General features: G+C 44.7%; 2 protein-coding genes across 5 annotated transcripts in view; one reads left to right on the top strand and one right to left on the bottom strand.

Moving 5' to 3' along the window:
• LOC135050001 (uncharacterized) overlaps positions 1-759 on the top strand; it is a 186,890-nt gene extending 186,131 nt beyond the window's left edge. For 2 of the 3 annotated variants that reach the window (XM_063956075.1, XM_063956074.1), the window contains one exon: positions 310-759. In XM_063956075.1, coding sequence (XP_063812145.1) covers positions 310-472 — 163 coding nt within the window. In that variant the 3' untranslated portion in view covers positions 473-759. The remainder of the gene's footprint in view (positions 1-309) is intronic. The other variant, XM_063956077.1, reaches the window with a different exon arrangement.
• A 678-nt stretch (positions 760-1,437) lies between these two features.
• YWHAE (tyrosine 3-monooxygenase/tryptophan 5-monooxygenase activation protein epsilon) overlaps positions 1,438-24,169 on the bottom strand; it is a 94,579-nt gene continuing 71,847 nt past the window's right edge. Inside the window, exons 3-7 of one of the 2 annotated variants that reach the window (XM_063956079.1) lie at positions 15,515-15,621; positions 8,785-8,991; positions 5,098-5,234; positions 4,103-4,146; positions 1,438-2,363 (exon numbers count right to left, since the gene is read on the bottom strand). In XM_063956079.1, coding sequence (XP_063812149.1) covers positions 4,139-4,146; positions 5,098-5,234; positions 8,785-8,991; positions 15,515-15,621 — 459 coding nt within the window. In that variant the 3' untranslated portion in view covers positions 1,438-2,363; positions 4,103-4,138. The remainder of the gene's footprint in view (positions 2,364-4,102; positions 4,147-5,097; positions 5,235-8,784; positions 8,992-15,514; positions 15,622-24,169) is intronic. The other variant, XM_063956078.1, reaches the window with a different exon arrangement.

Genomic DNA, 24,169 nt, shown 5'->3' with positions numbered 1-24,169 from the left:
CCTAATCACACTCAACAAGCTCCTTCCTCCTATCTTCTCAGCTCACCTCGCAGATTTACCCTATAAACTCTCATGAGCAGGGTCTCTCTACAATTGTTTCTCAACATGTCCTAGTGCACTCCTACTTACAGTGACATTGATCTGTGGTCAGCCCTTCCCAAGCACAGGATTACCACTTGCTTCACTTACCATGTCATTTTGAGCCTTTATGTTATTTATTGTTTAATTATTCTATTGAAATTCTCAATGTACAGCACTACGAGTACTTTGTGAAGCTACATAAGAGATAATCTTTTTCCCACTTAACAGCTCAGAAGACACCAGTGAAACATACACTGAAAAGCAGTGGGTGGAAAGTGCAGATTTCTCTGCAATCAACTGGAAGTTTGACGGATGCAACATTGATAAAACTTTAAAAAACCTGTTCACTGTTCTTGTGTGTAGATTTGTAACGCTAAGTGGAGAGCTTTGAAAACGTTTTGTATAGCTTTAATATGATTCAGTCAGACAAAACTCATTGTTGTGAATATTGACAAGTCTGGCCAACTATCAGTAAATTGGCAATTATAAAGCTAAGGCAGAGCATCAGCATTACAGTGTGATGACAATTAGCCATATCATTAACATAGCTTGATATGTTGTGCTAATTTAATACACTTTTTACACCAAATTGCAAACATCCAATCTAGGTGTCATTTATATGTAATGGTCCATTATATGTTAATAAACTAGCACACAAGGCTGTGCAGTATTAATTTCTGTATGTTATCCAAGCCATTTTATGTTCGGACCAAAAAAGAAAGAAAGTAAATTGATAACTTTATGTATGCCTTTATTTTTAAATGAAGCCAATTACACTTGGGCAACATTTTATCCTGGAAGAAAAAAAAAAAAAAAAATATTATGAACACAACCAAAAACACTACACCATTTAGACTAAAAGCGAAAACCATTAGTCTGCTAATTTATCGTACCCCCTTCCAACAAATCAAAACTTCAATAAAATTACAGAATTTGGCAAATCCTCATGAAAGTATAAATACCCATGTGGCGGGCAAAGTAGTCCCCGCCCCTTTAAGCTTCGCAAACTATTAACAAAGCCACACACAGATTTATCATCTGAAAAGCATTTAACAGGACCCATCACTAACATCTGAGTATTCACAAGCCTATAAAATTCACTCTGTACTAGAGACATCAGTAGGGTACTTAGTCACCCATACGTCAATGTTGCTTATGAACAGACAGGCTGCCTCCAGATTGAGTATGCAGGCAATAGGTTTACTTAATAGTAATATATTATACTATGGACCATCTTCATGTAAAAGCCATTTGTATTGTGGGTGGAAAATGAAATAATAAATAATGCTGGCCCTTAAGACACTGACTACCAGTACAATGTCTTTACAGACAATAAGAGATCAAGTAACAGTAATATTTGGCATTTTTAATTTAGGTTTTGTTTATTTAAGTTTAATGTTAATTCCATGCGGTGTTTCAGTAAGAACAATGACAGATTCTGTATCTGTGGCTCCAGTCAGATATCCAGTAGTACAAATTAGCTTCAAGTTACACATACTGAACGAAAGATAGGTTGAGCAAGAGAAAGGGCAAAGGGGAGGATGGGAGGGGGGAGAAGATAGAAAAACAAAAAAAATTTAAACACGCATGCAGGCTATTCAACACCAGCTCCAATGCTAACCTGCTCTGAGGAAGGAAAGTAAAAAGGAGGCAAGAATGAATAAACACGGATTGTTGACGTGATACCAGCACCAGAGTTTTCAGCGACATTTTTGCACAGTTTGAAAACACTTTACAGCAAAACCACTACAAGGACAGTCTGAAGCGATCTGCAACGTCAAGCTCTAACCACATTTTTAAACAATAGTATGAAATTCAGTTTCAGACATTTATAAAATAAAAAAAAATAAAAAAAAGCCACCACACAATTCTACAGTGCGATTGACTCTGGTCTGCCCTAAGGAGTAACGTCTTTTGCTCGCTCTATGTGTTTCTAAGAGGTTATAGTGCTGGATGGCATGGAGACAATCTAATGCTGAAAAAGCCTCTATGCAGTCCTGTTAGTGTCTTAAAAGAACCTAAGATGGCTGGCAGCAGCAAAATCCACAGTCATTCACTCTTGCCTTTAAGAATTCTTAAACTGTGTAAAAATGATACACCCAATTGGGCAGGAACCTAAATCCTGAGAACCAGTGTAAAAGTCAAATTTTGATGGTCCTCAGAGTGAGACGGGATATTTGGAGGGAAGGGGCAGTTGGTTAGAGGGTCTCTTCTTGGCTTTTAAAGGTTTCACTGATTTTCATCTTCCACATCCTGCAGTGCTTCTTTATTCTGTTCTTCACCTGTGAAATTGGAAAATGAGCAGAATTAGTGGACAGAAAAATGTTCTTATAAACCGGAATGCTTCCTTTTTATGAATAGGAAAGGCCTAAAGCTTCCCCTACCACAGATGCAGTTTTGCAGTGTGGTAAGTAATTAGACTCTTATCCTGACTTGCTGCTCATGTGGCTAATACAATTTGATAGACCCAAATCATTACATATTGGCAGATCTGGAGAGGGGTTTAAGTGTCAAGTAATACTGTGAGCCAGCACACAACACTACTTTCAGAATCATATGCCTCTTTCAACCAGTGTTATATTCCTACACATTTCATGTGTTTCAGTCAAAAACATACAAATGATCACAATTTTTTTGTTGGGGGGGGGGGGGGGGGGGGGGGGGGAACGACACGTTAGGGAGATTAATGCATTTGCTTTAAGTTTACTTTGATTCTAAGAGCACACAAACATTTTATATAGATCGCTGCAGGAGTAATTAAAAAAAAAAAAAAAAAAAAAAAAAAAAAAAAATGGGAAAAAAAATTTTGCCTAAGAAAAAACCCAAAAGGAAGAGACTCAATTGTGGCGCACGCCATCTACTGGCTGCCTATCGGAGCTATCCAATTGTTTCACCGATAGACGACCATTACTGCAGCACACATATCCCGTAGCCTCCAAAGAGGCAAGGGAAGAAAAAAAATTCCAAAAAATAATGCGTTTTACGTCTGTAGTTAAAGTGCCCAACTGATCAGAGTAAAAACTGAATAGCTCAGATAGACACCCATTAATATAGATGACCAGCGGTAGGGGGCGCAAAAACAACTGAATCAGCCCCAAAGTCTTCTGCGGGGTGGGGCTTGGAAAAGTATAAATTGTGTGGGCATTACATAAATCATTACAGATACCTATGTTGAAATGTGTCCAGCCCAAGAAGTGCTAATAGCCTTAGCAGTACAGGTGTTAAGGCCAAACTGCATCAGTTTATGGAACAGTCACTGAATTAAACAGTCTGCAAACATGTATAAAAAAAAAAATATATATAATATAAGTGCACTTTGAAAATGATCCATCTCCAAGGCATCATTATGTGGAGATCTATTGCTGTACTATACTAGTAGGAGCTAATTCAGGTAATTGGCAGGAGGTTGTAACTAGTTTAGCCAGTGCTATGCTGCTACATAAGATCACAAAGGGTAAAATAGTAGTATGTTAAAAATCCATTTCATAAACCAGAATCCATTCCGATTTTGTGTACAACATGCAAATGTTATTTCAGTGCAGTGATTAGTCAAACAAAACAACAAAAAAAGTTTCAAATGGGTACAAAAATGGAAAAATCGATAAATAAAAGCTTAAGATAAAGAAGGCTAAGTATAATTGTTATTTAATGTGTAAATGTTTGAGAAGGGAAAGAAAAACACTACCTAATTCAGTGTACAGACAAGACCATGACACATCACAGCCAGGAGCTGCAGTGTAATACATTTCCATTTTTTTTTTTAAACTTAAATTTGAATAGTGGCCTTTATCACTCGCACCCCATAACACACCCGTTTGACAGGACAGCAATAACCTATATGGCAACAATGTCATGTTTAACCATTTACTAACAAACTTACACAAACTAACTGAAAGCTCCACTCAAAACGATCAAAATGCTTCACACCTCATATTAAAACAAACAAAAAACCCAGACAGATGCAGTGGTTATGGTGAAACACACAAAGCCGCTTTGTGAAGCAGTCATTACAGCAACTTACAAATAAAATATAAGAAAGTGACACGTGGGTTTTCCTTTAGGAATCTATGCAAAAAAAAATGAAAGAATAAAGATCATGTGATGAAAGTGATGTTAACCATAAGAAAAATTAAGACAGACCCTAGGGACTGATGTAGCAGACTGTTTCTTTTAGGATTGATTATGGATCAGAAGAGTAGAGTAAAGAAGTAGAGTGTGTGTATTATATTATATGCTAGAATTTATGCAACCTGATCACAAATGCAATAACAGGATTGACAGCAACTGTCCTGGGTAATAAATGTCCAATCAGTGGGCTTTTAATGGACTGAGGCTTCCTGCATCCAGGTAAATGTTCACGCTATTTTGTTAAACTTTACTATCTGAGCTAAGCACTTCTATAACAAACTAGTAACTGAAGATGAACAAGAACGTCAGGAATAGCAATGTTGTAGCAAAGCTGATGTATCCTTAATCTAGATAATAAAGTGAGGATCTAAAGTCCTGGGGCTTTCAATACCGTGGCAGAGATCAGACTCACCAGGAGAGGAGAGGGGAGGAACCTGCAGCGCCAGTCCCGGCATAGGGCAGGGGCTGAGGTGACAGATTATTTTAATAGTAAAATATTAGACCCTCACTCTGTTCAATTAGCAGAGCAGAATAGTCAAGTGTCCAGGATGGTGACATTCTGTAGTTAATCACAGCCCTGATACTTCGTAATCGAACATTCTCCAGCTTCTCTGCACTGGCTGGCTGTGGTCAGATTCCTCCAGTACTAGGAATGTGACATATTACAGAGGTGGTAGAGGCAGAGTAGCAAATATCTGGAACACTTGCTCGTGTCAGGAGTAGAGGGGTTTATAATGGTATCCTGAGCGACATTGCTGAGTTAAGCAGAAAACATTTGTTCCCGTAAGAAGCGGGGTAATGCTATACTGCTTTTACATTTTGGTTTCTTAGGGAAGGAACTATAAAGCCACATAATGTATTTCCTTATAACACGCAAGTGTCACTTACCATCACCTTGCATATCTGAAGTCCATAGTGTCAGGTTATCACGTAACAATTGCATGATAAGCGTGGAGTCCTTGTAACTTTCTTCGCTCAGTGTATCCAGTTCTGCAATCGCATCATCAAATGCTGCTTTTGCCAACCTTTAATAAAAAGACCATTGTTAGTTAAGCATGAAACTTTCTTGGTTTTAAATACAATGCCATTTTTATTTAATGAATCATGGCTGAATCCTACTAAGAAGTCACTTGCTCATAAACGCATTAGTGACATACAGAAATTATATATATATATATATATATATATATATATATATATATATATATATATATATATATATATATATATATATATATATATATATATATATATATATACACACACATAGTCAGGAAAAAAGACTGCGGCACTCAGGGTCTTGTATTGGTATGAAGATGTATTAAAAATACATAACAGAACATCAACGTTTCGGGGTGTCTAACCCCGTTGTCAAGATGTGAGAGAGTGAAGAAAGTGCTGAGGGTGACTTACCTATAAAGCGAAGAAACCCGCCAAACCGCCAGTGTGAGTCGGTCCGTGATCCCGGTGCGTAGAGCGGCGCTGTGTGATGACGTGCGTGCGCGGCTCGTGATGACGCGGCTGCTAGGTTGCTAGGCAGCAGTCGGGACGCCGGGGACGGGATGCGTGCACGTGACCTGGGCAAAATAACAGAGATCGGTGCAGTGAGACCTCCCCAGAACCCTTGGAAAGACATAGTAAAGGCATCTAGAATAACATGATAAACAACCAAACCTGGCGAAGAAGGAGGAAAGGGGGAGAGGGGGAGGGAAGGGGGGGATTATATGAGCCCCCTGTGTTGGTATGTGGGCAAGCAGCATGCAAGGCCGTGAACCGTGCATCACTGATACTGTGTGAAGATGTATAGAAAGAAAAGGGAAGAGCAGAGAGCAGTAAATGGAATGCAGACACTAAGTTGCCCAACAGAACAGACAAAGCTAAACAAGGCTGAGATCATGACGGATATCGACCATGATCCAGCAATTCTTGTAATCGTAAAGGCTGTGTTGTTGGAAAATCATCCAAATGTACTCCACACTATTCTTTCATTTAGTCCATCTGGCTGGGTAGTGTTGAGTCTGTAAATCCAAGAAGACTCCCTGCGAAGGAGTTGTCCATCCCTGTCCCCCCCTCTGAGGGATTTTGGAACGTGATCTATGATGATATGCTTAAGATCAGATAGGCGGTGATCTTAAGCATATCATCATAGATTTACAGACTCAACACTACCCAGCCAGATGGACTAAATGAAAGAATAGTGTGGAGTACATTTGGATGATTTTCCAACAACACAGCCTTTACGATTACAAGAATTGCTGGATCATGGTCGATATCAGTCATGATCTCAGCCTTGTTTAGCTTTGTCTGTTCTGTTGGGCAACTTAGTGTCTGCATTCCATTTACTGCTCTCTGCTCTTCCCTTTTCTTTCTATACATCTTCACACAGTATCAGTGATGCACGGTTCACGGCCTTGCATGCTGCTTGCCCACATACCAACACAGGGGGCCCATATAATCCCCCCCTTCCCTCCCCCTCTCCTCCTTCTTCGCCAGGTTTGGTTGTTTATCATGTTATTCTAGATGCCTTTACTATGTCTTTCCAAGGGTTCTGGGGAGGTCTCACTGCACCGATCTCTGTTATTTTGCCCAGGTCACGTGCACGCATCCCGTCCCCGGCGTCCCGACTGCTGCCTAGCAACCTAGCAGCCGCGTCATCACGAGCCGCGCACGCACGTCATCACACAGCGCCGCTCTACGCACCGGGATCACGGACCGACTCACACTGGCGGTTTGGCGGGTTTCTTCGCTTTATAGGTAAGTCACCCTCAGCACTTTCTTCACTCTCTCACATCTTGACAACGGGGTTAGACACCCCGAAACGTTGATGTTCTCTGTTATGTATTTTTAATACATCTTCATACCAATACAAGACCCTGAGTGCCGCAGTCTTTTTTCCTGACTATCTACAAGTATTGCTGAGGGCACCGGGGCGTTATGCTCAGAGGAGGAGTGCCGGGCCATATATGATCTATATATATATATATATATATATATGATCTATATATATATATATATATATATATGATCTATATATATATATATGATCTATATATATATATATATATATATATATATATATATATATACACACACACACACACATATATATATACACACATATACACACATATATATACATATATATATATATATATACATACATACATACATACATACATACATATACACATACACATACATATACACACATACATATACACACATACATATACACACATACATATACACACATACATATGCACACATACATATGCACACATACATATGCACACATACATATGCACACATACATATGCACACACACACACACACACACACAAGCTCCAGGTACACAGATCTTTCAGATTTAAATTTTAACAGATTAATACTTGCTGTTCAGTTTTCATGCTTTCTAGAATATTTATAAAGCGAGGGTATACACAAATGAACAAACAAATAGTTACATATGTAACTTCGTTTAATCTGCAGAATCCCATTTCTTTTTTATTTCTGGGTCTTTGCATAAATCTCTGAAATCAAACCCTCTGTTCTTAATATCAATTAGTTTTGTGCAGTTTGTTTTGGCGTTGAAGCTACTTGAACATAACAGACCTGCTACTACGTCACACTATGCATATATAGAGGTGTCCGCATATCTAGCCTCAATACGCCACGCAGAGCAAGATGCCTGGTGGGAGTGAGCCGCCAGCTCCTGTGCTAGCGATGGGCGTCTTTTCTGCCTATAATGCGACTAGGACACACCAGGAAACTCTGCTGATTAATTCTAGGAGACAATTGTATATCTGTGTGTAAAGGAGCACAACAGAAATTTGCATGGAAAATTGTAGCACTTCACATACAGATTCATAGACTCTACTGAACACAGATATACAAGTGTCATGTATCAAATGAATTAAGTCTGCTGGTGTGTCCTAGTTGCATCGCATAGTGACTAAGATGCTTCTTCAGGTAAGACTTAAAAAGCGCATAGCACTAGCATTGTACCTGGCTTGCAGAGCCATGCGTTTAGCATGACTGCAGCAACAATATACGAGGACACATTTGTATAATCCAAGCTCTGCCATAGTATGGGAACATGTCCATATTCAAGTGTTCCAATGTGTCAAAAGCTACTTATCAACAGTTATCTAAAGATTATGCTGTCCATAGTTCAGTTTTATTCAAATAGTTAAGACGGGACAAATCAAGAGCTTCAAAGACGTTACAAAGACATAATTATGCTTGAGCCCATCTAAAAGTGAAGTGCTTGTTGGCATAAGCTGAATAAAACAGATACAGGGAGAGGTTATCAAGGAGGACATAACCTCTTAAGCGAGTGCTAAAGGGGATATGTCTCATTGTTAAAAAGGGTCCTGTGTTTGAGAAATGACAGGAGTATGTTGGTTGTTACTCTTGTAGTTTTGATACATCTCCCTCACAATGGCTGAAGAAAAGATAGACAAAACAAACATGAACATGTGTAAGTGTTTTAAGTAGTCTTGCACTATTGTTACAGTACAAGGACAACAAACCCATGTGGCTTAGGTGGTTTGCCCTAGTAACACAGTAACATACCTGCATGCACGGTCAGGGGAATTAAGAATTTCATAGTAGAACACAGAGAAATTGAGTGCAAGACCTAAACGAATGGGATGTGTTGGAGGGAGTTCTGTCATTGCAATATCACTTGCAGCCTTATAAGCTACCAAGCTGTTCTCTGCAGCCTCCTTCCGGTCATTGCCGATGGCAAACTCGGCCAGATATCGGTGGTAGTCCCCTTTCCTGAGAAGAGACAATGAAGTCCATTAATTTCAAACAGAAAATAAGATTTTACTTACTGGTAAATCTATTTCTCGTAGTCCGTAGTGGATGCTGGGGACTCCGTAAGGACCATGGGGAATAGACGGGCTCCGCAGGAGACAGGCACTTTAAGAAAGAATTTGGATACTGGTGAGCTCTGGCTCCTCCCTCTATGTCCCTCCTCCAGACCTCAGCTAGAGAAACTGTGCCCGGAAGAGCTGACAGTACAAGGAAAGGATTTTGGAATCCAGGGCAAGACTCATACCAGTCACACCGTATAACTCGTGATAAACTTACCCAGTTAACAGTATGAACAACAACGGAGCATCAGATCAACCCTGATGCAACCAACATAACCCTTATTTACGCAATAACTATATACAAGCATTGCAGAAGAAGTCCACACTTGGGACGGGCGCCCAGCATCCACTACGGACTACGAGAAATAGATTTACCAGTAAGTAAAATCTTATTTTCTCTAACGTCCTAGTGGATGCTGGGGACTCCGTAAGGACCATGAGGATTATACCAAAGCTGCCAAACAGGCGGGAGAGTGCAGATGACTCTGCAGCACCGAATGAGCAAACACAAGGTCCTCCTCAGCCAGGGTATCAAACTTGTAGAACTTTGCAAAGGTGTTTGAACCTGACCAAGTAGCCGCTCGGCAAAGCTGTAATGCAGAGACCCCTCGGGCAGCCGCCCAAGAAGAGCCCACCTTCCTTGTGGAATGGGCCTTAACTGATCTAGGCAGCGGCAACCAAGCTGCAGAATGAGCCTGCTGAATCGTGTTACAGATCCAGCGAGCAATAGTATGCTTTGAAGCAGGCGCCCCAAGCTTGTTGGAAGCATACAGGATAAACAAAGATTCTGTTTTCCTGACCCTAGCCGTTCTGGCTACATAAACCTTCAAAGCCCTGACCACATCTAGTAACTCGGAATCCTCCAAGTCACGAGTAGCCACAGGCACCACAATAGGTTGGTTCATATGAAAGGATGACACCACTTTTGGCAGAAATTGTGGACGGGTCCGCAATTCTGCCCTGTCCATATGGAAAACCAGATAGGGGCTTTTATGTGACAAAGCCGCTAATTCTGACACACGCCTAGCTGAAGCCAAGGCTAATAGCATGACCACCTTCCACGTGAGAAATTTTAACTCCACAGTTTTGAGTGGCTCAAACCAGTGTGACTTCAGGAAACTCAACACCACATTAAGATCCCAAGGTGCCACTGGAGGCACAAAAGGGGGCTGAATATGCAGCACTCCCTTTACAAACGTCTGGACTTCAGGAAGAGAAGCCAGTTCTTTTTGAAAGAAAATGGATAGAGACAAAATCTGGACCTTAATGGAACCCAATTTCAGGCCCAAAGTCACTCCCAGAATGTAGGAAGTGAAGGAAACGGCCCAGCTGGAATTCCTCCGTAGGGGCATTCCTGGCCTCACACCAAGCAGCATATTTTCGCCATAAACGGTGATAATGTTTAGCCGTCACGTCCTTCCTAGCCTTTATCAGCGTAGGAATAACCTCATCCGGAATGCCCTTTTCTGCTAGGATCCGGCGTTCAACCGACATGCCGTCAAACGCAGCCACGGTAAGTCTTGGAACAGACAGGGCCCCTGTTGCAACAAGTCCTGTCTTAGAGGCAGAGGCCAAGGGTCCTCTGAGCATTTCATGCAGATCCGGATACCAAGTCCTTCTTGGCCAATCCGGAACAATGAGTATTGTTCTCACTCTTCTTTTTCTTATGATTCTCAGCACCTTTGGTATGAGAGGAAGAGGAGGAAATACATAAAATCGACTGGAACACCCACGGTGTCACTAGTGCGTCTACAGCTATCGCCTGAGGGTCTCTTGACCTGGCGCAATATCTCTGTAGCTCTTTGTTGAGGCGGGATGCCATCATGTCCACCTGTGGCAGTTCCCACCGCCTTGCAATCTGCGTGAAGACTTCTTGATGAAGTCCCCACTCTCCCGGGTGGAGGTCGTGCCTGCTGAGGAAGTCTGCTTCCCAGTTGTCCACTCCTGGAATGAACACTGCTGACAGTGCTCTTACGAGATTCTCCGCCTGGCGAAGAATTCTGGTGGCTTCTACCATCGCCACCCTGCTCCTTGTGCCGCCTTGGCGGTTTACATGAGCCACTGCGGTGATATTGTCTGACTGAATCAGAACCGGTTGGTCGCGAAGCAGGAACTCCACTTGACGTAGGGCGTTGTAAATGGCCCTTAGTTCCAGGATGTTGATGTGAAGGCAAGTCTCCTGACTTGACCACAGCCCTTGGAAATTTCTTTCCTATGTGACTGCCCCCCACCCTCGGAAGCTTGCATCCGTGGTCACCAGGACCCAGTCCTGAATGCCGAATCTGCGACCTTCGAGAAGGTGAGCACTCTGCAGCCACCACAGGAGAGACACCCTGGCCCTGGGGGATAGGGTGATTAACAGATGCATCTGAAGATGTGATCCGGACCACTTGTCCAGTAAGTCCCATTAGAAGGTCCTCGCATGGAACCTGCCGAAGGGAATGGCCTCGTATGATGCCACCATCCTTCCTAGGACTCGAGTGCAGTGATGCACTGACACCTGTTTTGGTTTTAATAGATTCCTGACCAGTGTCACGAGCTCCTGAGCTCTCTCTATCGGGAGATAAACCCTCTTCTGGTCTGTGTCTAGGATCATGCCTAGGAGAGGCAGATGAGCTGTAGGAACCAACTGCGACTTTGGAATATATAGAATCCAGCCGTGTTGCCGTTACACTTCCAGAGAAAGTGATACGCTGTTCAGCCACTGCTCTCTTGATCTCTTTTATGAGGAGATCGTCCAAGTATGTGATAGTGACACCTTGCTTCCGCAGGAGCACCATCATTTCGGCCATAACCTTGGTGAACATTCTCTGGGTCGTGGAGAGACCAAACGGCAACGTCTGAAATTGGTAATGACAATCCCGTACCGCAATTCTGAGGTATGCCTGATGAGGTGGATAAATGGGGACATGAAGGTATGCATCCTGTATGTCCCGAGTCACCATAAAATCTCCCCCTTTCAGGCTTGCAATGACCGCTCTTAGCGATTCCATCTTGAACTTGAACCTTTTCAGGTATATGTTCAGGGATTTTAAATTAAATATGGTTCTGACCGAACAGTCTGGTTTTCAGGACTACCACATGGTCAAATAATAACCCCCTCCTTGTTGAAGGAGGGGAACCTTGACCACCACCTGTTGAAGATACAATTTGTGAATTGCAGTTAACACTGTTTCCCTCTCGTGGGGGGAAGCCGGCAGGGCCGTCGGTGAGGGGGCATCTTCTCAAAGTCCAGCTTGCATCCCTGAAACACAATATCTATTGCCCAGGGATCTAACAGGGAGTGAACCCACTTGTGGCTGAACTTACGAAGGCGTGCCCCCACCGGGCCTAGCTCCGCCTGTGGAGCCCCAGCGACATGCGGTGGATTTTTGTAGAGGCCGGGGAGGACTTCTGTTCCTGGGAACTAGCTGTGTTGTGCAGCTTCTTTCCTCTGCCCCTGCCAAGAAAGGACGCACCTCGGACTTTCTTGTTTCTTTGTTCGAAAGGCTGCATTTGATAATGTCGTGCTTTCCTAGGCTGTGTAGGAATATAAGGCAAAATCCCCGAATTACCAGCTATAGCTGTGGAGACCAGGTCCGAGAACCCTTCTCCACACGATCCTCAGCCTTCCATATGCCTCTTAAGTCGGCATCATCTGTCCATTGCATACTCTACAGGACACGTCAATCAGAAATCGACATAGCTTTGACACTAGGACCCAGTATACTCATGTCTCTTTGGGCATGTTTTATATATATCTATCTCTTAAGACAGCATCCATCTATCTATATATCTATCTATATCTATATCTATATATATATATATATATATATATATATATATATATATATCTATATCTATATCTATATCTATATATATATATATCTATATATATATATCTATCTATCTACATACTAGGGTCTCAATCTCTGCTGATAAGGTACCTGTCCACTCTGCCACAGCGCTATAAACCCATGCCGACACAATCGCCGGTCTGAGTAGTGTACCAGAATGTGCACGCTATCTGCAGGATCCCTGAGAATAGCTGTTACGTCAGGGCTACCTTTTGGGCAAACGTGACACCCTAGGGGAAGATTCCCATCGTATCCTGGCCCTAGTGGGGAAAGGATACTGCCTGAGAATTCTTTGTGGGAAACTGCAGTCTCTTGTCTGGAGATTCCCGCTCTTTTTCATCATGAGAGGAGGGAAATTTACCTCAGCTTTCTTCCCCTTAAAAATGTGTACCCTTGTGTCAGGGACAGATGAGTCATCCGTGATATGCAAATCATCTTTTATTACAATAATCATATATTGAATACTTTTCTGTAACTTTGCATTATCGTAGTCGACACTGGAGTCAACCTCCGTGTCGATATCAGTGTTTATTATTTTGGATAGTGAGCATCGAGAGACTCTGAAGGTCTCTGCGACATAGGGACAGACATGGGTAGATTTCCTGTCTGTTCTATAATCTTTTGTGCAATAAATTCACCTTAGCACTTAATTACACATATCCAAACAGGTGTCGGCGTTGTCGACGGAGACACCCTCACACACATATTTGCTCTCTCTCCTCCTTAGGGGCGCCTTTTACCTCAGACATGTCGACACACACGTACAGTCACCAGTCAGACCACACACTCAGGGAATGCTCATCTGAAGACAGTTCCCCCATAAGGCCCTTTGGAGAGACAGAGAGAGAGTATGCCAGCACACACCACAGCGCTATTAACCCAGGAATAACACAGTAACTTAATGTTAACCCAGTAGCTGCTGTTTATATTGATTTTTGCGCCTAATTATGTGCCCCCCCCCCCCCCTCTCTTTTTACCCTCTTCTACCGTGTAACTGCAGGGGAGAGACTGGGGAGCTTCCTCTCAGCGGTGCTGTGGAGAAAAAACATGGCGCTGGCGAGTGCTGAGGAAGAAACCCCGCCCCCTCAGCGGCGGGCTTCTGTCCCGCATTTCTGTGTAAAATAATGGCGGGGGCTCATGCATATATACAGTGCCCAACTGTATATATGCTCACTTTTTGCCAAGAGGTTCCTAATTGCTGCCCAGGGCGCCCCCCCCCCCCCCTGCGCCCTGCACCCTACAGTGACTGGAGTATGTGGGTTTAGTGTGGGAGCAATGGCGCACAGCTGCAGTGCTGTGCACTACCTCATATGAAGACTGGAGTCTTCTGCCGCCGATTTCTAAGTCTTCTTGCTTCTGTCACCGGCTTCTGTCTTCCGGCTCTGCGAGGGGGGCGGCGGCGCGGCTCCGGGATCGGACGACCAAGGGTGCGATCCCGTGTACGATCCCTCTGGAGCTAATGGTGTCCAGTAGCCTAAGAAGCAGGACCTATCTTCAGTGAGTAGGGCTGCTTCTCTCCCCTCAGTCCCACGTAGCAGAGAGTCTGTTGCCAGCAGATCTCTCTGAAAATAAAAAAACCTAACAAAATACTTTTAGCAAGCTCAGGAGAGCTCACCAAGTAGCACCCAGCTCGTCCGGGCACAGATTCTAACTGAGGTCTGGAGGAGGGACATAGAGGGAGGAGCCAGAGCACACCAGTATCCAAATTCTTTCTTAAAGTGCCCTGTCTCCTGTGGAGCCCGTCTACTCCCCATGGTCCTTACGGAGTCCCCAGCATCCACTAGGACGTTAGAGAAAACATGAATTATGGACCTTAAACATTTATCAGCAGTTCCTCATGTGCCAGCAGAAAGGATATGTACCGGACCTATCATGTGACTACCAAATGTCCCTTTATTGGACATGATCTTTATTACAATTATATAATTGGTTAATATCCACCAATTAGCTTAAACCATGTAATATACCATAAATTTTAGTAGTTTGCTGCTGTTTAAAATTTTGTGTACAAAGTGGTGTTTAGGTTTCTTTTATTCACATACAAGCATGAGTATGTTAAGAATGGATTACTTTTGTTACATAGGGAGGAATTCAATTACCATGTGGGAGAAAGCTTTAACGCCCAGAACTATTCAACTGGACTTCTGAATATAGCCAGCCTTGACAACACCTGTTAAAGTACATTGTTAAGGGCCGTTAACACTGGTTAATATGCACAGAATCCGTGGAAAGTTCACAGGTTCGTGCGTTAACCCTCATGTTATTAGGGATTTGTTTTCGACTCACTGAGGCAAGTGAAAAATAAAAAAAATCCCTGATGACTGCTCGCTTCGGGGCCAATTGGATAGCAACAAGGGGATCAATTACCCCTTGGTAATCTACTACGGCTAACTGAATTCTCCTCAATCTTAAAATGTCCCTCCAGCCACTTTGAAGCACTGAGAAGAATACAGCGGCTTAGTACTAAGTTAAGTAACTATTAAATGGTCTAATAAAATGGCAACAAAAAGTGACAGGCTCCTCCACCCCAGCATAATGCTTCCGAATCCCCCCATAGATGAAGAAAATAAAATTATACAGATGACTTACATTTTATAGTAAAAAACCTTAGACTCTCCACTGCTTGCAGCCGGAATGAGGTGTTTGTCCAGTACATCCAGAATGTCATTACAGATAGATTTCAGTTCAGTCTCAACCTACAATACATAAAAAGCCCCCACTCTTTTTAATAAAAGTATTGTAAATGTGTCAATTGCCATATAAAATAAAGATTTTACTCACCGGTAAATCTATTTCTCGTAGTCCGTAGTGGATGCTGGGACTCCGTAAGGACCATGGGGAAAAGCGGCTCCGCAGGAGACTGGGCACAACTAAAAGAAAGCTTTAGGTCTACCTGGTGTGCACTGGCTCCTCCCTCTATGACCCTCCTCCAGACCTCAGTTAGGATACTCTGCCCGGAAGAGCTGACACAATAAGGAAGGATTTTGAATCCCGGGTAAGACTCATACCAGCCACACCAATCACATTGTATAACTCGTGATACTATACCCAGTTCACAGTATGAACAATAACTGAGCCTCAACAGATGGCTCAACACTAACCCTTTAGTTAAACAATAACTATATACAAGTATTGCAGACAATCCGCACTTGGGACGGGCGCCCAGCATCCACTACGGACTACGAGAAATAGATTTACCGGTGAGTAAAATCTTATTTTCTCTGACGTCCTAAGTGGATGCTGGGACTCCGTAAGGACCATGGGGATTATACCAAAGCTCCCAAACGGGCGGGAGAGTGCGGATGACTCTGCAGCACCGAATGGGCAAACTCTAGGTCCTCCTCAGCCAGGGTGTCAAACTTGTAGAATTTAGCAAATGTGTTTGACCCCGACCAAGTAGCTGCTCGGCAAAGTTGAAGAGCCGAGACCCCTCGGGCAGCCGCCCAAGAAGAGCCCACCTTCCTCGTGGAATGGGCTCACACTGATTTAGGATGCGGCAGTCCAGCCGCAGAATGTGCAAGCTGAATCGTACTACAGATCCAGCGAGCAATAGTCTGCTTTGAAGCAGGAGCACCCAGCTTGTTGGGTGCATACAGGATAAACAACGAGTCAGTTTTCCTGACTCCAGCTGTCCTGGAAACATAAATTTTCAGGGCCCTCACTACGTCCAACAACTTGGAAGCCTCCAAGTCTGTAGTAGCCGCAGGAACCACGATAGGTTGGTTCAAATGAAAAGCAGATACCACCTTAGGGAGAAACTGGGGACGAGTCCTCAATTCTGCCCTATCCATATGGAAAATCAGATAAGGGCTTTTACAGGACAAAGCCGCCAATTCTGACACACGCCTGGCCGAAGCCAAGGCCAACAGCATGACCACTTTCCACGTGAGATATTTTAATTCCACGGTTTTAAGTGGCTCAAACCAATGTGACTTTAGGAAATCCAACACCACATTGAGATCCCAAGGTGCCACTGGAGGCACAAAAGGGTGCTGAATATGCAGCACCCCCTTAACAAAAGTCTGAACTTCAGGCAGTGAAGCCAGTTCTTTCTGGAAGAAAATCGATAGAGCCAAAATCTGGACCTTAATGGAACCCAATTTTAGGCCCATAGTCACCCCTGACTGTAGGAAGTGCAGAAATCGACCCAGCTGAAACTCCTCCGTTGGGGCCCTTCTGGCCTCACACCACGCAACATATTTTCGCCTTATGCGGTGATAATGGTTTGCGGTCACCTCCTTCCTAGCTTTAATCAGCGTAGGGATGACTTCCTCCGGAATGCCCTTTTCCTTCAGGATCCGGCGTTCAACCGCCATGCCGTCAAACGCAGCCGCGGTAAGTCTTGGAACAGACAGGGCCCCTGCTGCATCAGGTCCTGTCTGAGCGGCAGAGGCCATGGGTCCTCTGAGATAATTTCTTGAAGTTCCGGGTACCAAGCTCTTCTTGGCCAATCCGGAACAATGAGTATAGTTCTTACACCTCTTCTCCTTATTATCCTCAGTACCTTGGGTATGAGAGGAAGAGGAGGGAACACATAAACCGACCGGTACACCCACGGTGTCACTAGAGCGTCCACAGCTATCGCCTGAGGGTCTCTTGACCTGGCGCAATATCTTTCTAGCTTTTTGTTTAGGCGGGACGCCATCATGTCCACCTGTGGCCTTTCCCAACAGTTTACAATCAGTTGGAAGACTTCTAGATGAAGTCCCCACTCTCCCGGGTGGAGGTCGTGTCTGCTGAGGAAGTCTGCTTCCCAGTTGTCCACTCCCGGAATGAACACTGCTGACAGTGCTAACACGTGATTTTCCGCCCATCGGAGAATCCTTGTGGCTTCTGCCATCGCCGTCCTGCTTCTTGTGCCGCCCTGTCGGTTTACATGGGCGACTGCCGTGATGTTGTCTGACTGGATCAGTACCGGCTGGCTTTGAAGCAGGGGTTTTGCCTGACTTAGGGCATTGTAAATGGCCCTCAGTTCCAGAATATTTAGGTGTAGGGAAGTCTCCTGACTTGACCATAGTCCTTGGAAATTTCTTCCCTGTGTGACTGCCCCCCAGCCTCGAAGGCTGGCATCCGTGGTCACCAGGACCCAGTCCTGTATGCCGAATCTGCGGCCCTCTTGAAGATGAGCACTTTCAGCCACCACAGCAGAGACACCCTGGTCCTTGGAGACAGGGTTATCAGCCGATGCATCTGAAGATGCGAACCGGACCACTTGTCCAACAGGTCCCACTGAAAGGTTCTCGCATGGAACCTGCCGAATGGAATTGCTTCGTAGGAAGCTACCATTTTTCCCAGGACTCGCGTGCAGTGATGCACCGACACCTGTTTTGGTTTTAGGAGGCCTCTGACTAGAGAGATGACAGCTCCTTGGCCTTCTCCTCCGGGAGAAACACTTTTTTCTGTTCTGTGTCCAGAACCATCCCCAGGAACAGTAGACGTGTCGTAGGGACCAGCTGTGACTTTGGAATATTTAGAATACAACCGTGCTGTTGTGCTGTTGTAGCACCTCCCGAGATAGTGCTACCCCGACCAACAACTGCTCCCAGGACCTCGCCTTTATCAGGAGATCGTCCAAGTACGGGATAATTAAAACTCCCTTTTTTCGAAGGAGTATCATCATTTCGGCCATTACCTTGGTAAATACCCTCGGTGCCGTGGACAGACCAAACGGCGTCTGGAATTGGTAATGACAAATCCTGTACCACAAATCTGAGGTACTCCTGGTGATGATGGTAAATGGGGACATGCAGGTAAGCATCCTTGATGTCCAGTGATACCATGTAATCCCCCTCGTCCAGGCTTGAAATAACCGCCCTGAGCGATTCCATCTTGAACTTGAATTTTTTTATATATGTGTTCAAGGATTTCAAATTTAAAATGGCTCTCACCGAACCGTCCGGATTCGGAACCACAAACATTGTGGAATAGTAACCCCGTCCTTGTTGAAGAAGGGGCACTTTGACTATCACCTGCTGGGAATACAGCTTGTGAATTGCCTCTAGCACTGCCTGCCTGAGGGAGATGTTGGCAAGGCAGATTTGAGGAAACGGGGGGGGGGGGGGGGGGGGGGGACGTCTCGAATTCCTCCAGCTTGTGCCCCTGAGATACTATTTGAAGGATTTCCCTCTACCTCTGGGCAGAAAGGACGCACCTTTAACCCTCTTGCCTTTCTGGGGCCGAAGGGACTGTACCTGATAATACGGTGCTTTCTTTGGCTGTGAGGGAACATGGGGTAAAAATGCTGACTTCCCAGCTGTTGCGGTGGAAACGAGGTCCGAGAGACCATCCCCGAACAACTCCTCACCCTTATAAGGCAAAACTTCCATGTGCCTTTTAGAATCTGTATCACCCGTCCACTGCCGAGTCCATAATCCTCTCCTGGCAGAAATGGACATTGCACTTATTTTAGATGCCAGCCGGCAAATATCCCTCTGTGCATCTCTCATGTATAAGACTGCGTCTTTAATATGCTCTTTGGTTAGCAATATAGTGTCCCTGTCTAGGGTATCAATATTTTCCGACAGGGAATCTGACCACGCAGCTGCAGCACTGCACATCCACGCTGAAGCAATAGCTGGTCTCAGTATAATACCTGTGTGAGTATATACAGACTTCAGGATAGCCTCCTGCTTTCTATCAGCAGGCTCCTTTAGGGCGGCCGTATCCGGAGTCGGTAGTGCCACCTTCTTTGACAGGCGTGTGCGCGCTTTATCCACCCTAGGGGATGTTTCCCAACGTGACCTATACTCTGGCGGGAAAGGGTACGTCATTAGTAACCTTTTAGAAATTACCAGTTTCTTATCGGGGGAAGCCCACGCTTCTTCACACACTTCATTTAATTCCTCAGATGGGGGAAAAACCACTGGTAGTTTTTTCTCCCCAAACATAATACCCTTTTTTGTGGTACCTGGGGTAACATCAGAAATGTGCAACACATTTTTCATTGCCTCAATTATGTAACGTGTGGCCCTATTGAAAGTTACATTAGTCTCATAATCGTCGACACTGGATTCAGTATCCGTGTCGACATCTGTGTCTGCCATCTGAGGTAGCTGGCGTTTTAGAGCCCCTGATGGCTTTTGAGACAGTTGGGCAGGCACGACCCGAGAAGCCGGCTGTCCCACATCTGCTATGTCGTCAAACCTTTTATGTAAGGAGTTGACACTTTCACGTAATTCCTTCCACAAGTCCATCCACTCAGGTGTCGGCCCCGCAGGGGGTGACAAAACATTTATCGGCATCTGCTCCGCCTCCACATAAGCCTCCTCATCAAACATGTCGACACAGCCGTACCGACACACCGCACACAGACAGGGAATGCTCTGACTGAGGACAGGACCCCACAAAGCCCTTTGGGGAGACAGAGAGAGAGTATGCCAGCACACACCAGAGCGCTATATAACACAGGGATTAACACTATAACCGAGTGATTTTCCCTTATAGCTGCTTATATGTATACTACAGCGGCTAAATTTAGTGCCCCCCCTCTCTTTTTTACCCTTTGTAGTCTTGAAACTGCAGGGGAGAGCCTGGGAGCGATCCTTCCAGCGGAGCTGTGAGGGAAAAATGGCGCCAGTGTGCTGAGGGAGATAGCTACGCCCCTTTTCCGGCAGACTTCTCCCGCTTTTTTATAGATATCTGGCAGGGGTATTTTTCACATATATAGCCTCTAGGACTATATTATGTGATTTTTATGCCAGCAAGGTGTTTAATATTGCTGCTCAGGGCGCCCCTTCCCCTCCCCCCCCCAGCGCCCTGCACCCATCAGTGACCGGAGTGTGAGGTGTGCATGAGGAGCAATGGCGCACAGCTGCAGTGCTGTGCGCTACCTTGTTGAATACCGAAGTCTTCTGCCGCCGATTTCCAGGACCACCTTCTTGTTTCTGGCTCTGTAAGGGGGGGCGGCGGCGCGGCTCCGGGACCGGACGATCGAGGTCGGGCCCTGTGCTCGATCCCTCTGGAGCTAATGGTGTCCAGTAGCCTAAGAAGCCCAAGCTAGCTGCAAGCAGGTAGGTTCGCTTCTTCTCCCCTTAGTCCCTCGTAGCAGTGAGTCTGTTGCCAGCAGATCTCACTGAAAATAAAAAAAAACTAAAATATACTTTCTTTTCTAGGAGCTCAGGAGAGCCCCTAGTGTGCATCCAGCTCAGCCGGGCACAAGATTCTAACTGAGGTCTGGAGGAGGGTCATAGAGGGAGGAGCCAGTGCACACCAGGTAGACCTAAAGCTTTCTTTTAGTTGTGCCCAGTCTCCTGCGGAGCCGCTATTCCCCATGGTCCTTACGGAGTCCCAGCATCCACTTAGGACGTCAGAGAAAACCTGATTTAAGGGAAAAGACACTAACAACGCAACATAATTGGATTGCACTTTGTCAGTCCATTACTTATTGCTCCAAAAGAATCAAGTTTAGATATGTAAAGCAGCTAAACCCGTGCAAAGTACAGAGAGCTCTGCATTTGTGCACACAAAAGCCAGACTTTATACGGATTTCTAACCACCACGCATTGGCATAACTACTGAATATTGCAAGGCCGATGCCCGAATACATTAGAGTTCCTACCTATGTCTAAGTAAAGCATTGTTCATTAAGAGTTACTGCCAGATTTTGTATGCCTGAATATAGGACATCTGGAATCAGGGTTGGCTTGTTTCAAATCCATTTTTCTTTTTGTATTATTTTTTTTTTTTTTTATAAACATTATGCTGTGACTTCTTAATGCCCTAAACCAGACTCGAGTAATGGGCACGATCGTGAAAGCACCTTTTTGGGTACCCAAACAGGTCTCTTTACACGCATTTCAGCTCGCTACCCATGGGGGTAGTGAGCTGAAATGAACCTGTCTCGCCCGTCGATAGCAACATTTGTATAGCTGCTGGCGAGAAGGCATGCCCAGTGCTAATGCTTAACTCCTCTTTTTGTGTGTTTCTGAAAAGTGCTTTTGCATTGCCATTTGTATTACTTTTGAAATGTAATTATAATAAGCAGTAAGGACTATGATAACCAAGGGTAACAATCTACAGGCAAATATAAAATATGTCCATCAGATCATATCTAGAGAAAGCCATTGTTACTGGTTATTTCATTATTTAGGTTACACAATGTGCATAAAGTTCAACCTATATAAGTTGTGTACACACGGTGAGATAAATATGTAATATTTTGACTATATAGTCAAAATCTTATGAGACGTTAGTGCATATCTCAAGGTGTTAGGCAGCTTGCGATACAGATTCGATCCCGATGCGTGCTCCCGTGGGGTCGGTATCGTAAGGCTAGACAGTCGAGATTGACTTGCCTGCACAGTCTATTTAGTACTAAGTATAGTCAAAATCTTACATAGACAAAATCTCAAGCACAAATAGTCAAAATCTGTACTATCTGGGCTCTGGGGGGAGTTCAAGGGAAATCGCATATTCAAAATCGGACATAAGGATCTCACCGTGTGTACACACCATAAGATCTAGCTGTGTTGATCCAGAGTAAATGATCAAAACTCCAGCAAGACCAACTTACACTCACAAAATCCTTTGTAAACCCTTAGCTGGCCATACACCTAAAGATTTAGCCATCAGATCTGGATGGTTGGAATAAAAAATAAGAATTAACTTACCGATAATTCTATTTCTCGTAGTCCGTAGTGGATGCTGGGAACTCCGTAAGGACCATGGGGAATAGCGGCTCCGCAGGAGACTGGTAACAAATAGAAAGCTTTAGTACTACCTGGTGTGCACTGGCTCCTCCCCCCATGACCCTCCTCCAAGCCTCAGTTAGGATACTGTGCCCGGACGAGCGTACACAATAAGGAAGGATTTTGAATCCCGGGTAAGACTCATACCAGCCACACCAATCACACCGTATAACTTGTGATCTGAACCCAATTAACAGTATGATAACCGAGGAGCCTCTAGAAAAGATGGCTCACTACAACAATAACCCGATTTAGTTAACAATAACTATGTACAAGTATTGCAGACAATCCGCACTTGGGATGGGCACCCAGCATCCACTACGGACTACGAGAAATAGAATTATCGGTAAGTAAATTCTTATTTTCTCTGACGTCCTAGTGGATGCTGGGAACACCGTAAGGACCATGGGGATTATACCAAAGCTCCCAAACGGGCGGGAGAGTGCGGATGACTCTGCAGCACCGAATGAGAGAACTCCAGGTCCTCCTCAGCCAGGGTATCAAATTTGTAGAATTTAGCAAACGTGTTTGCCCCTGACCAAGTAGCTGCTCGGCAAAGTTGTAAAGCCGAGACCCCTCGGGCAGCCGCCCAAGATGAGCCCACTTTCCTTGTGGAATGGGCTTTTACATATTTAGGCTGTGGCAGGCCTGCCACAAAATGAGCAAGCTGAATTGTACTACAAATCCAACAAGCAATAGTCTGCTTAGAAGCAGGAGCACCCAGCTTGTTGGGTGCATACAGGATAAACAGCGAGTCAGATTTTCTGACTCTAGCCGTCCTGGAAACAAAGTTTCAGGGCCCGGACTACGTCCAGCAACTTGGAATCCTCCAAGTCCCTAGTAGCCGCAGGCACCACAATAGGTTGGTTCAAATGAAACGATGATACCACCTTAGGGAGAAATTGGGGACGAGTCCTCCATTCTGCCCTTTCCATATGGAAGATCAGATATGGGCTTTTACATGACAAAGCCGCCAATTCTGACACACGCCTAGTCCAAGCTAAGGCCAAAAGCATGACCACTTTCCACGTGAGATATTTTAGCTCCACGGTCTTAAGTGGCTCAAACCAGTGGGATTTTAGGAATCCAACACACGTTAAGATCCCAAGGTGCCACTGGAGGCACAAAAGGGGCTGAATATGCAGCACCCCTGTAACAACGTCCGAACTTCAGGCAGTGAAGCCAGTTCTTTTCGAGAGAAAAAGGGATAGGGCCGAAATCTTGGCCTTTATGGATCCTGATTTTAGGCCCATAGTCACTCCTGACTGTAGGAAGTGCAGGAATCGACCCCCCTGGAATTCCTCTGTAGGGCCTTCCCGGCCACACACCAAGCAACCTATTTTTGCCATATACAGTGAAAAAGTCTTGCCGTCACGTCTTTCCTAGCCTTTATCATCGTAGGAATAACTGCATCCGGAATGCCCTTTTCCGCTAGGATACAGCGTTCAACCGCCATGCCGTCCAACGCAGCCGCGGTAAGTCTTGGATCAGACAGGGTCCTTGTTGCAACATGTCCTGACTGAGAGGCAGAGGCCATGGGTCCTCTGAGAGCATTTCT

This window comes from Pseudophryne corroboree, chromosome 2 (genome assembly GCF_028390025.1).
Source record: "Pseudophryne corroboree isolate aPseCor3 chromosome 2, aPseCor3.hap2, whole genome shotgun sequence".
In the NCBI taxonomy this organism is placed as follows: Eukaryota; Metazoa; Chordata; class Amphibia; order Anura; family Myobatrachidae; genus Pseudophryne; species Pseudophryne corroboree.
The sequence above is the reverse complement of the archived record's forward strand: the minus strand, read 5'-3'. Positions and strand labels throughout refer to the sequence as shown.